At 66.3% G+C, this 11444-nt stretch overlaps 1 protein-coding gene across 2 annotated transcripts; it reads right to left on the reverse strand.

Moving 5' to 3' along the window:
- Window positions 1-309: 309 nt before the first annotated feature.
- On the reverse strand, window positions 310-10976 carry LOC104146241 (ras GTPase-activating protein 4). 2 transcript variants are annotated; one of them, XM_068910290.1, is made up of 21 exons: window positions 10865-10976; window positions 6869-6925; window positions 6583-6696; window positions 6280-6341; window positions 5803-5932; window positions 5543-5624; window positions 4951-5082; window positions 4786-4877; window positions 4264-4381; window positions 3987-4140; window positions 3822-3886; window positions 3297-3409; window positions 3005-3197; window positions 2217-2354; window positions 1825-1969; window positions 1581-1750; window positions 1192-1329; window positions 971-1106; window positions 762-882; window positions 627-691; window positions 310-496 (listed from the first exon to the last, which is right to left on the reverse strand). In XM_068910290.1, the coding sequence occupies exons 1-21, from the start codon at window positions 10927-10929 to the stop codon at window positions 378-380; spliced, it is 2409 nt and encodes an 802-aa protein (XP_068766391.1). In that variant the 5' UTR covers window positions 10930-10976; the 3' UTR covers window positions 310-377. The 2 variants fall into 2 exon arrangements, with proteins under 2 accessions (XP_068766391.1, XP_068766392.1); XM_068910291.1 differs by having other exon boundaries at window positions 358-496; window positions 762-841.
- Between the last annotated feature and the right edge of the window lie 468 nt (window positions 10977-11444).

Here is an 11444-nt window from a genome sequence, read left to right on the forward strand (position 1 = left end):
GCCGCGGTGACGTCGGCGGCAGCGCCATCAGTGACGTCGGCGGCGGTGCCCCCAGCAGCGCCGCCAGCCGCGGTAGCGCCCGCGGAACCGCCAGCGATGCCCCCCCCCCCCCCCGGGCCACCAGCCATGCCAGATGGCGTCACCAGTGATGTCACCATCAGCGCCCTTAGTGCTGCCATCAGCGATGGCACCACGGCCACCCGCCCTGTCCTCAGTCCTCCCCCCCCCCCCCGGGCCACCCCGCCGCCCCACAGCGCCGAGGAAGGACGACGGGGCGCAGGGTGCGAGGAGCCTTTATTGCCTTGGCGGTGGCGGCGCGGGGCGGGGAGGCCCCGCGTGCCCCTCAGTGGCGGCGTCCCCGGGCGCGGGGGGGCCCCTCAGGTCTGCAGCTCCAGGAGGGGGCCGGGGGCGGGCGCGGGGTGCGCCCGGCAGTGGCAGCCCTCGAGGTCCCCCAGCACGGCCAGGAGCCGGCCCAGCCCCTCGGGCAGCGGCCCCCCTGTGGAGGGGGACGAGCAGAGTGAGGCCGGCGGCCCCCTGAAGCACCCCTTCCCCTGGCACCCACCCCCCACAGGTTGTTGGGGGGGGGTCCCTCCCTCCCAAAATGGCCGCCCCACCACCCACGCTACCTTCAGGGCGGCTCCAGGGTCCATTGGGGGTTTCCTGGGCCTCCAGCAGCTCCCGGTACCTCTCCCTGAAGCGAGAGGGATGAAGCCACAAGCAGTGGGTGGCCCCCCAGCCCCCCACCCTGGCCCCCGCCGCACCTCATGGGCTCCCGCAGGCCGCAGAGGTGGCGGAAGATGAGCTGCGCCTCCATGTCTGGCTCCAGCGGGTCGCTCCACTCCTGCAGGGTGACGCCGTGGCGGCTGGCGTCGCAGCCCAGCCCTAGGGGACAAACCCGCCGCCGCTCGGGCCCCGCCGCTCCCCAGCGGGGAACCCGGCCGGCCCCCGTCCCCTGCCCGCCCCGCCATACCCGTCTTGTCCTTCTGGTGACAGCAACTCCACTTGTCCCCTCTGAAGACGCCGGGGTGGTAGGAGCAGAGCATCTCGGGGTTGTTGGCGCAGGCTTTGCGCAGGGCCGAGAGCCACTGGTTCAGCTCGTTGACGCACTGCAGGACGGGACGGGGCAGTGATTGGGGGGGGGGGGGGGGGCCTATGTGCACGGCGGCCCCGGCCCCGGCCCCCCACGCCCACCTTGCACTGCAGGTACACCGTCTCCTGCTGCCCTTCCTCGTCCACGTAGACGATCTGCATCACGTGGGAGCTGCCGAAGCTCTTCTCCTCCACCTTCTCAGCTGCCCGGATGTTGGACAGTGCGATGGAGCTGCTCTTCTGTCACCAGGGATGGAGGGAAAAGTGGGGCTCAGCACCCTCCCTGCAGCCTCTGGAGACACCTGAGAGCCACCAAGGACTGGAGGGAGGGAGCTATGGGGCACTGCCACGTCGCCATCGCCAGCCTTGACCCACCATGCAATGCAGAGCCCAGCACCCCAGGGTGGCACACGTCCCCAAGATGGGGCCCATGGCTCTGCCAGCACCTTTCCCATGCAACGCCAGCCCTACTGAGACACGTCCCTCCATACCTTGGAGTTGGGGGTCTTGGCAAAGCTGAGGGCCTCACTGGTGAGGGAGAAGTGCAGTTTCTTGGAAGAGGAGGAGAGCAGCGGCCCCTTGCCCCTGGTTTTGTGGACGAAGAGTGGGCCCTCCTTGACAACCAGCGTCTGCAGGGTGAGGGCGTTCTGCAAGTCCAGCTCTGTGGGGAACAGCCCCGTGCTTGTCAGGGGGAGCCCGCAGGGCTGCGCCCGTCCCTACAGCCACCTCCCTCACCTTCCTTCTCCTCGATGCCCACCAGCTCGGTGATGAAGTCCTTCATCCGGGTGACGCCACGCTGCAGCGCGGGCTGCAGTGGGGCCAGCCAGGCCTCCTTGGCCCGGCCTGCTGCCGCCTCCATGTTCCCCACGATCTGGATGGCCTGGAGCCATGAGGGACAGCGGAGTCAGAGCTGCAGGCACCACACAAGACCCCAGGTGTCCTGGCCCTTCCTCACCAGCCAGCCCCGCAAGGACATGGCGGCTGGGCACTCAGCAAACCCCAGGAGGGCCACGCAGCACCCTGGCCAGGAGGACACAGCACCAGGACCCTAGCCTTCCACCCCTCCCCAAACAGGCCCAGGTGACCCAGAGCAGGTGCCAGGGACCCTTTCTGTGTCCCCATCCCACCTTGGCCAGGAGAAGCAGCGTGCGGCTGGTGCGGGAGTCGGCGTGTTTCTCCCGGAGGTAGAAGAGTTTGGGGGTCATGATGGCTGGTGAGAAGAAGCGGAGGCAGAGGAAGCTGGTGACGGCGATGAACTTCACGTTCTGCAGCCACGCAGGGGGCACAGGACGCACATGAGGGCACAAGGCATACAACATGTTCACGAGGGCATGAGCCACGTGTGAAGGCACAACACACGAGGGCTGACATTCCCCGGGCAGGGCACATGCTGATTTATTCCCAGGGCTCCTTCACTGGTGCCTCGGGGAGGCCGTGGCAGCTGCCTCCACGGCACGAGCAGGAATCCCATATTTATGTGGGATGTGACTGCGAATAGGGTGGGAGTGAAATTGTGGTGACGAGGGCCAAAAGAGCCTCACCTTGCAAAGATGAGCCCCATCTTCCCCAGGGCCTCCAAGCTATGGGGGGCGATGCCTCCAGTCCCCCATCCCCTGGGAATCTCCAAGGGAAATTCCCCAATTTTCAAATAAACTGAAAGCAGAAAGTCTCATGATTCTGAGCCACTGCTGTGGGGCCTCCTGGGAGCTGCAGTTCGGTGCTGCGTGCCCTGCTTTCCCCATGCACCGTTCCCAGTGGGAAGCACCCAACCCCTGCCGAAGAGGGGAACCCTGGGGTCCCGTAGCCCATGCCAAGCCTTAGCCAAGGCTCCTGGCGCAGAGCGCGGCCACCCCCGAGGGAGAGCAGGACCCCGAATCATCCATCATCCCCCCAAGGGCCTTCCCCTCTTGCCCACCTCGTGCTGGTGCTCAGGGAAGCGCTCCCTGACGCGCCGGAAGAGCTGGCGGAAAGCAGCGCGGACGATGGCGGGGCAGGCCGGGGCCGACTTGGCGATGGCGGCCAGGAGCTCCCCCAGGTAGGACTGGAGGTGCTGGCAGCTCTGCTCGATCACCTCGCTCTCCGTCTGCACGCGGTGCAGCCCCGAGCACCTGTCGACACAGCCTGCCGTCAGCCCCGCCGGGGGCTGGGGGGCCCTCGGGAGATTGCCGTTTCCCCCTCCGTCCGCATCCCGCAGCGCTGCCCCTTACCCAACGTCTTTAATCTCCACCTTGCTGGGGTCCAGCTCCACGTACTTCTTCTCCTCAAACACCCGGTTGATGGTGGGCCCGAGGACAGCGTGCAGGTACTGCATCCCGGCCACCTGGCAAGAGACAGAGCAGGGGACACAGTGCTGGGGACACCACTGCCACTCTGCCAGCGGCACCCGCTACAGACACCCCAAATCCCCCTGCTAAGAGCCGCCCAGGGTTACTTTGATTGTTTCTTTCTGTGCAGCCTCCAGCCACCTCCTGGCACATCCCCGCCCAGCAACGAGCATCCCTGCAGGCCAGGGCCAGGGATCCCTGCGGGCATCCCTCCTGCCCAGAGCCAACCCCCCTCCCAGGGCGGGGGGTGACACAGGCACCAGCAGGGGCAGCATGGAGCTGGGACAACCTGAAAATATTGGGGTTCACCCCAAAGCTCCCAGCAGGGGCCCGCCGCAGGCAGGGTGCAGCCCGGCGGGCCAGCAGGGGGGCAGAGCACGTTCCCATGCCGGGGGCAGCGCGCAGCACCTTGAGGAAGGACTCCATCGACTTGGAGGCCAGGGAGTTGCTCCGGAAGAGAGTGTTGGGCTCGCCTGCAAAACACGACAGGGAGGGTCGCATGTCAGGGACAGCGACAGGCAGGTGTCACCCACCCTGCGGCCACCCCGCACCAGCCCCAGCTCCCAGCCTTACACGGCTTTGCCAGCTCCAGCTCAAAGAGCAGATCCAGGAACTCCTTGACCAGCCCCTGGCCCAGGAAGAGCTTGACCAGGTTGATGGCCACCTCCTGCCGACACTCGGCCGTGGTGGTTTCATCAAGGAGGGTGATCAGGTGCACTTTGCCATCCTGGTGGGGACAAGGGATGAAGACATGATGGCACTAGGGAAGCAGATTACCCCCCCCCCCCTCTGGGGAGGAGCTGACGTGTTTGGGACACGTGGGGCACACTCGGCCAGGGGCAATGCTCACCTGGGGCCCCGACTTCACCTCCTGGCACAGCAGCTGGACCAAGGGCTGGTAGCAGCTGGAGGGCAGCACCGTCTCGTCCCGCAGCCGCACCTGCAGCTGCAGAGATCCCAGGTTGCCTCTGCGACAGGACAAGTGTGGGATGGAGAGGCACCTCCCAGAGCAGGAGGCGTCCCAACATCCCGGCCCCCAGCCTCGGACATCCTCGGAGGGCACGTAGAGCTGCCCTGCACTTGCCCTCCCAGCTCTTGGCCTCTGAGTGAAGGGCTTTTCCCAGGAATTGCCTCTCCGGAGGAGCACTTTCCTAGGAATTGTCCCTCCAAGGAAAGAGCATTTTCCAGCAATTGTTCCTCCAAAGGAAGGGAAGAGCGTGGCCAAGGGCAGGGCATTTCCCAGGAACTGCTCCTCCAAACGAAGGGCACGTCCCCGGAATAACCCCTTCCCGACACGCTGCAGGCCCCGGAGTTGGTGTGACCGCCCGCCCCTCACGCGTCCCACCGCACGCCATCCCTCAGCGAGACTCACTCGGCTTCCCTCGGCTTGGATTTGTCCGGCTGCAGCCGGAACCAGCCCTCCTCCTGCCGGACCGCCTGCAGCCCCGGCACGTTGAACACCACCTGGCAGGGCACGCGGAGGAGCCGTCGGACAGGCGGCCGGGAGAGCGGGACTCCCCCGTCCCCTGCCACCCACCTTGCCCAGGAAGTCGTTCCGGCTGACCAGGTCCCAGTCCCACACCTCCACGCACAGCTGCTCCCCGGCGGCCTCGGGCACCTCGAACTCGAAGCTCTCGTTCCAGCGCGGGTAGCAGGATTTCTTCACCACCTGCAGCAGCGGGAAGAGCAACGGCATCACCCCCCCCCGCCAGTGCTACGGAGCAGCCCGTACCTCCCCGGGGCTCCCGGCTTCGGCACAAGGTTAAACGCAGCCTGGGCACCTCCGTTTCCTAACTGGCCCCCAGGTAGCCCGTGGCTTGCTGGGAGGCCGGCTCCTGGGACAAGGCGTTTGGTGGCCATCATGGAGCAAGACGTTTCTCTGCACCGTTACAGACGGTTTAGGAAGAGAGACCTGAATTTCCCATTCATGGGCTTCAAAACACACAGAAGTAGGTGCTGTGTTATTCAAGTCAGTCTCGTGACTCTTGGAAGCAGCCCCCGTGGCTCTGGACACCCTTCAGACTACTAACGCAAAGCCCTGGGGGTTATTTAGCAGCACCAGACCCTGGTCTTTAAGACGACTGAGATCTACAGGAAACATCTTCACTGGAAGGAGGCCCCGCACTCACGGCGCTCTCCTGCGTCTTCCCGTTGTAGCGCACCCTGACGAAGGGGTCGGAGGCGCCGTTCCGGTCTTTCCGGGCCAAATCCCTGCGGAGAAGAGCAGGAAAGCAGGGGGCCGCCTCGGGGTCTCCTCGGGCCGCAGGCGGGAGATGCCGGCAGTGCCCCCCCACCCCGGGGGCATTTCGCTGGCTCATTGCAAACGCCGACCGTGCTCCGGACCGGCAGCTAGCCTGCCGCCGGCGCGCCGCCCCGGCCCCGCGCTCACCTGGCCTCGAGCACTTTGCAGCAGAGCCTCCGGCCGGCCTCGCTCTCCAGGACCTCGACGCGGAGGTGGATCTCCCCCTGCACCTCCTCGTCGGGGTCCACCTCGCTGAGGCTCAGCCAGCCGCTGAAGCCTGCGGGGAGAGCGGGGCACCGTCACGCCAGCGAAGCGGCGCCCGGCTGCTGGGGGGGGACCGTGCCGGGAGGACGGCGGGCAGAGGAGACGGCAGCGCGGCACCCCGCAGCCGGGCTCGGGACCAGCCCGTTGCTCGGGCGGGGGGACGAGGCCCGGCTTGCTCCGCTTCAGCTGCATGGTTGGCTGATGGGATGCGAAAGCCGCGCGGGTCTTTTCCTCCCCCATCGTTCCCAGATTTCCTCCCAGCGCCCCGAGACTCGCTGCAAAGGGAGGGAGGGAGGGAGGGAGGTCGCCCCTCTCGGCTCTCGGGACAGCCCACCCGGCAGGACCCGGGTCCCTCCTTACCCTTGGGGTGCTCTGCCAGCACGTCCCGGGTGATGCACACTTTCCCAATAACATCATCGCGGCTGGAAAAGAAAAGCAAGGAGGCGTCAGCGACGGCGGCCGGGAGAGACGAGCCGCCGCGGCGAGGGTCCGGAGGAGGACGGAGCGCGGGAACCGAGGCCGAGCGGCTCCGACCCCGCAGCCCGAGGCGGGACAGCCGCCGTCCCCCGCGTCTCGGCAGGGGGAGGCGCAGCTCTTTTGGCCGTGGCCTCTTCCCAGGGAAGTCAGAGCGGTTTCCCGACGCCAGCGGCCACCTGCCCGTACCTGAGCGCGTCCTCGTCCATGACGTAGAAGGAGACGCAGTGAAAGCTGGGCTGGAGACGGACTTCGTACTCCTCCCCCCAGAACGGGGACAGCGTCTTCCACACCGTGGCCGTCCTGCGGGGCGGCCGGCACCGGTGACGGGGAGGGGGACAGGGCTCCCTCGCCCCGCGCCCGGCACCTCCCGCCTCCGCCGGCCGCTCCTGCCCCCGGGGCGCAGCGCCGGGCTGTTAACGGAGCCGAGCAGAGCAGAGCCCTTCCCCGCGCGCGGCCGGCTGGGGCCGCTCACCTGACGATGGCCTCGTTGTCGATCTTCACGATGCAGTACGGGTCGCTGCTGCCCGTGCTGAAACACAACGGCACGGCACCATCAGCGCCGTCCTCGGCGCGCTGGCCACCCGCAGCCCCGCGGGACGCCCCGGCGGGCGGCGCAGCCGCCCTCAGCGCTGGCAGCAGGACGCCAGCGTGCCCGAGACGTCCTATCAACCGCGAGTCCACGCGGGATTTGGAGGAACAGACAGCTGAAGGCAGGGGGGGATCCTAATAGGACCAGGAGGGGGAGCACAACCCTTATTAGACCTCAGAGAATCCACCCAGGCGAGCTGCAGACTGACACCCCCCCCCCCCCCCGAGAGCGGATCCACCCCGGAGGCGAAACGCCGCGGGACGGCAAGCGGGTGCCTTTTGGAGGGGATGTGGGTGCCTTTCGGAGGCCGGGGCTCGGAAACGCGTGGCTGCCGCCAGCTCCTGGCCAGCGCAGCCAGGTCCGGCTGCAGCGTCCCGCCGGCAGCCAGAAAGCGGCTTTTCTCTTCCAAATAGGAAGGCGAATAACAAACAAACCCCACCTTTTCCCCTCGAGAACAGGGGCACGTGCTCAGCCCCCTCCGCTTGGCACGCGCTGGCTCCTGGCGGCGCGAGAAGGAGCGGGGACACGACGCTTCCTCCGACCCCGCAGGGACCCCGCGCCCAGCCGCCTCCGGAAAGACCCGTCCCAAACGCCGCCGGGGGGCTGAGACACCCCTGGGGCGACCCAGAGAGGGGCGAGGGGCTCCCGCCGAGGCCGGAGGGTGCCCTGCTGCCGCGTTTCTCCCGGCCACGCTCCCACCCTGCTTCCTTCCACGGGGCCGAGCGCGACGGCCACACCGTGCCCGGGCAGCCCGACCCGGCCCGCTGCCCCCATCGGCCACGGCCAAGGAAATCACTGTATTATAGCCTGGCCCAAGGCTGCCCGAGTTCCTTGGAAATAAGATAACTCCCCTGCCGAAAGCAGAGCGGGGCGCTGGCGGCGAGCACCCGTGGAGACCAACGTGCGGCAGATCGCAGAGAAGAAATCAAAGCAAAAAAAAAAAAAAAAAAAAACAACCACCCCAAACCCTAAACCCATCCGGGGCCAGAAACCAGGCAGGTCTAAAGCTGCCTTTGACTCCCCTTGAACGCGCAAGGGCCTTTCCTCGCCCCATCTCCGGCTGCTCCCATCCTGCCCCTCCTCGGTAGGGGTTTCTAGAGAAATCCCGAGTGCTTCAGGCCGGATGTCACGCCAGAAACAGCGGGTTGCTAAGAGCGCGTGTCTGCCAGCCTGGCAGCAACGCTCCTATCTATAGCTGCACTCTGGATGGGTTTTAAATGAAAGCAGTAGATCAAACACCATTAAGCAGAAACTATTGCGGATATTTCCTGCCTTGTGCAAACTATTAAGCGGGCAGCGAGCACGCAGGCAGCAAGGGAAACATCTGCCCGCTGGCTGCGCCTCCCCGAGCCGTGCTCAATGCCAAGGAGCACGCTTTGCGACGGGAGCCGCGCCGAGGTGCAAACAGACCGAGGCCACTCCGGAGCCGGCGCTTCGCGCGGGCGTAACATAAATCCTCTTTTCAAACACAAGCTGGGAAGCGGTGCCCGGGAGCCCGCGCCATCACCGGGTCCGGGTCCCCGGACAGGTTACGCCGTCTTTGCAGCATTGCAGCCCCCAGCTCTGAATTGATGCTCATGAAGCATCAGATAAAGCAGTTCATAGGCAGCAGGCAGCGTGCCGGCACCGCCGCCTAGCGCGCTTTGCCCTGCCTGTCCCCCAGGCACCCCGGCCCCCCCGAGGTAGGGCTGGGAAACAGAAAATGAAGATGGAGAGGAGAAAGTGGGGGGGAGAAAAAAAAAAAAAAGAAAAGAAGAGGCCAATTGGAGGCTGCTCTGGCATCCCTCCGCAGCGCAGGCACGCGCAGCCATCCATCTTCGCAGGCAGTGTTGACAAGGGACTAATGGATCGCTCGAGTTTTAGGATTAAAAATTTCCCTGGCTGAGGCACTCGCAGGGCTTTGCCCAGCCCTCCGGGGGACCAGGGAGGGGGAGAAAAAGCAGTCGTCCTTGCTTTACTGCAGCAAAGACCCAGGGGAGGATTTCACAACGCTCCCCCGCGATGAGGCTACCCTGTGCCGGAGAGGAGGGGAAGCCAGAGCAGCCCCCGACCCCGCGTCGCTCCCGGGGACGGTGGCGGCAGAGCCCTCCCGCAGCCCCGGCGGGTCACTTTGGGCTGCATTAGAGCTGCTGAAGTTTCTTCCATTTCACGTGGGTTTTGGCTCACTTGCCGTTACTCACAGTGATGCAGAAGAGGACGGACGGAGCCGGTTCCTGCCTGTTTACAGGCAGCTTTATGGTTTCGCGGCAGGGCCAGGTCCCGGTGCCAAACTACTCTCTGGGCAGACTCTTGCTTGAGGAACAAAAACAAATACCAGCTTTTCCCCACCAGAAAGAGATGGGAAACACGCAAGGATAGCAACAGATGCTTTTTGGATGAGGGCAGCGTGTTCAAGCTGCAGCAAGGTGCAGCAGCCCCGGGTGGGTGCTGGACCCCCGAGCGCGTGATGTCCCGTCCTGAACTTGCAGCCACTTTGGCCGGGGCTACACCTGACCGAAACGGTGCCATCCCTGCCACGGGAGAGGAGACGTGGGCTGAGGGTGGCGTTTCGACGGCTGCAGTAAGGAAGGTCTCGATGGGATTTAAAACGAGAGTCCTATAGGTGCCAACCCAGCACAGCCAGAGGCAGGATTTGCCCAGGAAAAAGGGCAAAAACACACAGCCGGGTGTTTGACAGCGTAAATAAGAGCCCAAGGCAGGAGGGGCCAGCTGAGCCGCGGCGGCGCTGGAGACGGGCCGAGGCTGGGCTCCCTCCCGGCTGCCGGGGGGGAGAATTCGTTCCAGGCGGCTGAGAAAGCAAACACAGACACAAACTAAAGAAAATGCTGCCTAAAACGTCAGGCATCCTGCAGTCCCAGGCAGAGGCCATGTGCACCCAGGGGCTAGCCAGACAGTATGGCAGGTTTTGGCATCCTAAAATTTTGGCGGGTGAGTCTATCGGGCTTGCTTCCCCGTTACCGAGGCCAGGGATCACTCATGCAGGTGCAGGGTCTTGCGGTCGCAGCACCTCCATCCCCGTGGGTTTTACCATCAGGGACAGATCCGCAAAGCAGCCCAGGGACGGGAGGAATCGGGGGCTGCATGGGATAAAACGGACGGACGTGGGCTATGACAGCCCCTTGCGACCCGCCTCGGCCCCCCGCAGCCCCCAGCCTGCCTGCGGCCGGGGCGCACCGAGCCCTCCTCCAGCATCGCCTCCCCGGGGCAGCGCTGGGGGGAAACCCGCCTGCACCACTACGGCCGGGATGAGCCCTGCCGCTTCGCAAAGGCCACTGCAGGGCAGAGCAAAGGAAATAAATATCCTAAGTCTCCATCCGCAGGCAGGCGTGCGGGATGGGAGACGGCCAAGGTCAGGCAGCGGCAGGTGAAGGAAGGAGCTGGATCCAGGTCTCCAGTTTCCCTTTTCCCCAGCTGCACTCGCCTGCTGATTTGGAAGCCCCCGTTCAAAGTGCTCTTCCACGTGCAGTTTCCTGCAGCCCCCCTAAAACCCACCCACCCACCCCAGCCTCGGCAGGGAGCTGCTCCGGGGGGCTCCAGCCAGGCCTGGCGCGCACAGCGGGGGCGAGCAGCGACGGGACGGGCAGCCCCGCGGCGGCGGGACGGCTGCACCCGGGGAGCCCGGCTGCCCACCCGTGTCCGTGTCCGCGCCCAGGCAGCGGGGGCTGCGGGACGGCTGCCGGCGGAGGGTGCGCGGGGTGCTGGGGCGCCGGGGGGGGGGAGCCCCCAGGGTGGAGCACTGCTAGGGGCACCCGAAGCACCGGGCACCGCCGGGGGCGGCACCCCAAAGCAGCCCTAGGCGAGCCGCAAAGCGCCGGGCGCTGCGGCAGGAGCCGGAGCCCCGTCGGGAGCAGCCCCGGCGCCTCCCGCGGGGTGACTCACATGTCCTTGGCGGGCAGGTTCCTGCCCTCCACGATGCGGATGGAGAGCGAGCTCCGCCGGGCCATGGCGAGCGGCAGCGGCGAGCGGCGGCCCCGAACCGGCGGCCCCAGCAGCGCCGCGCCCCGCGCCCCATGTGCGGACCGGCGCCGCGGGCGGCCAATCCGCGGGCGGGGGAGGGCCGAGGGGCGTGGCCTCGGGGCCGTCCCCTGGCAGTGGTTGGGTGGAGACCGCCAGGGGGTGGGGCTGATCCGGAGTCACTCCGGAGCGGGGGCGGGGCCCGGCGGGGGCTTTGGGGGACCCCGAAGTGCTGCGAGACCTCAAAGGGCTGCAGGACTCTCAAAGTGCTGCAGATCCCCAAAGTGCTGCGGGACCCCAAAGTGTTGCAAGACCCCGAAATGCTGCAGAACCCCAAAGTGGTGGGGGACCTCAACGTGCTGTGGGTTCCCCAACTGCTGCAGGACCCCAAAGTCCTGCAGGTCCCTAGACTGCTGTGGGCCTCGCTGGGGATGGGGACCCCCAAACTGCTGCAGGCCTTAGAAGGGACCCCCATATTGCCATGGGCCTTGTGGGACCCCCCAAA

This window comes from Struthio camelus, chromosome 16, assembly GCF_040807025.1.
Source record: "Struthio camelus isolate bStrCam1 chromosome 16, bStrCam1.hap1, whole genome shotgun sequence".
Classification (NCBI taxonomy): Eukaryota; Metazoa; Chordata; class Aves; order Struthioniformes; family Struthionidae; genus Struthio; species Struthio camelus.

Coding starts and splice junctions, on each gene's coding strand:
- LOC104146241 (XM_068910290.1), bottom strand. CDS start 10,929: ATGGCCCGGCGGAGCTCGCTCTCCATCCGCATCGTGGAGGGCAGGAAC. Junction 6,342..6,582: donor ATGGACGAGGACGCGCTCAG/GTACGGGCAGGT, acceptor TTTCTTTTCCAG/CCGCGATGATGTTATTGGGA. Junction 1,970..2,216: donor CGCTGCTTCTCCTGGCCAAG/GTGGGATGGGGA, acceptor TCATGGCTCCAG/GCCATCCAGATCGTGGGGAA.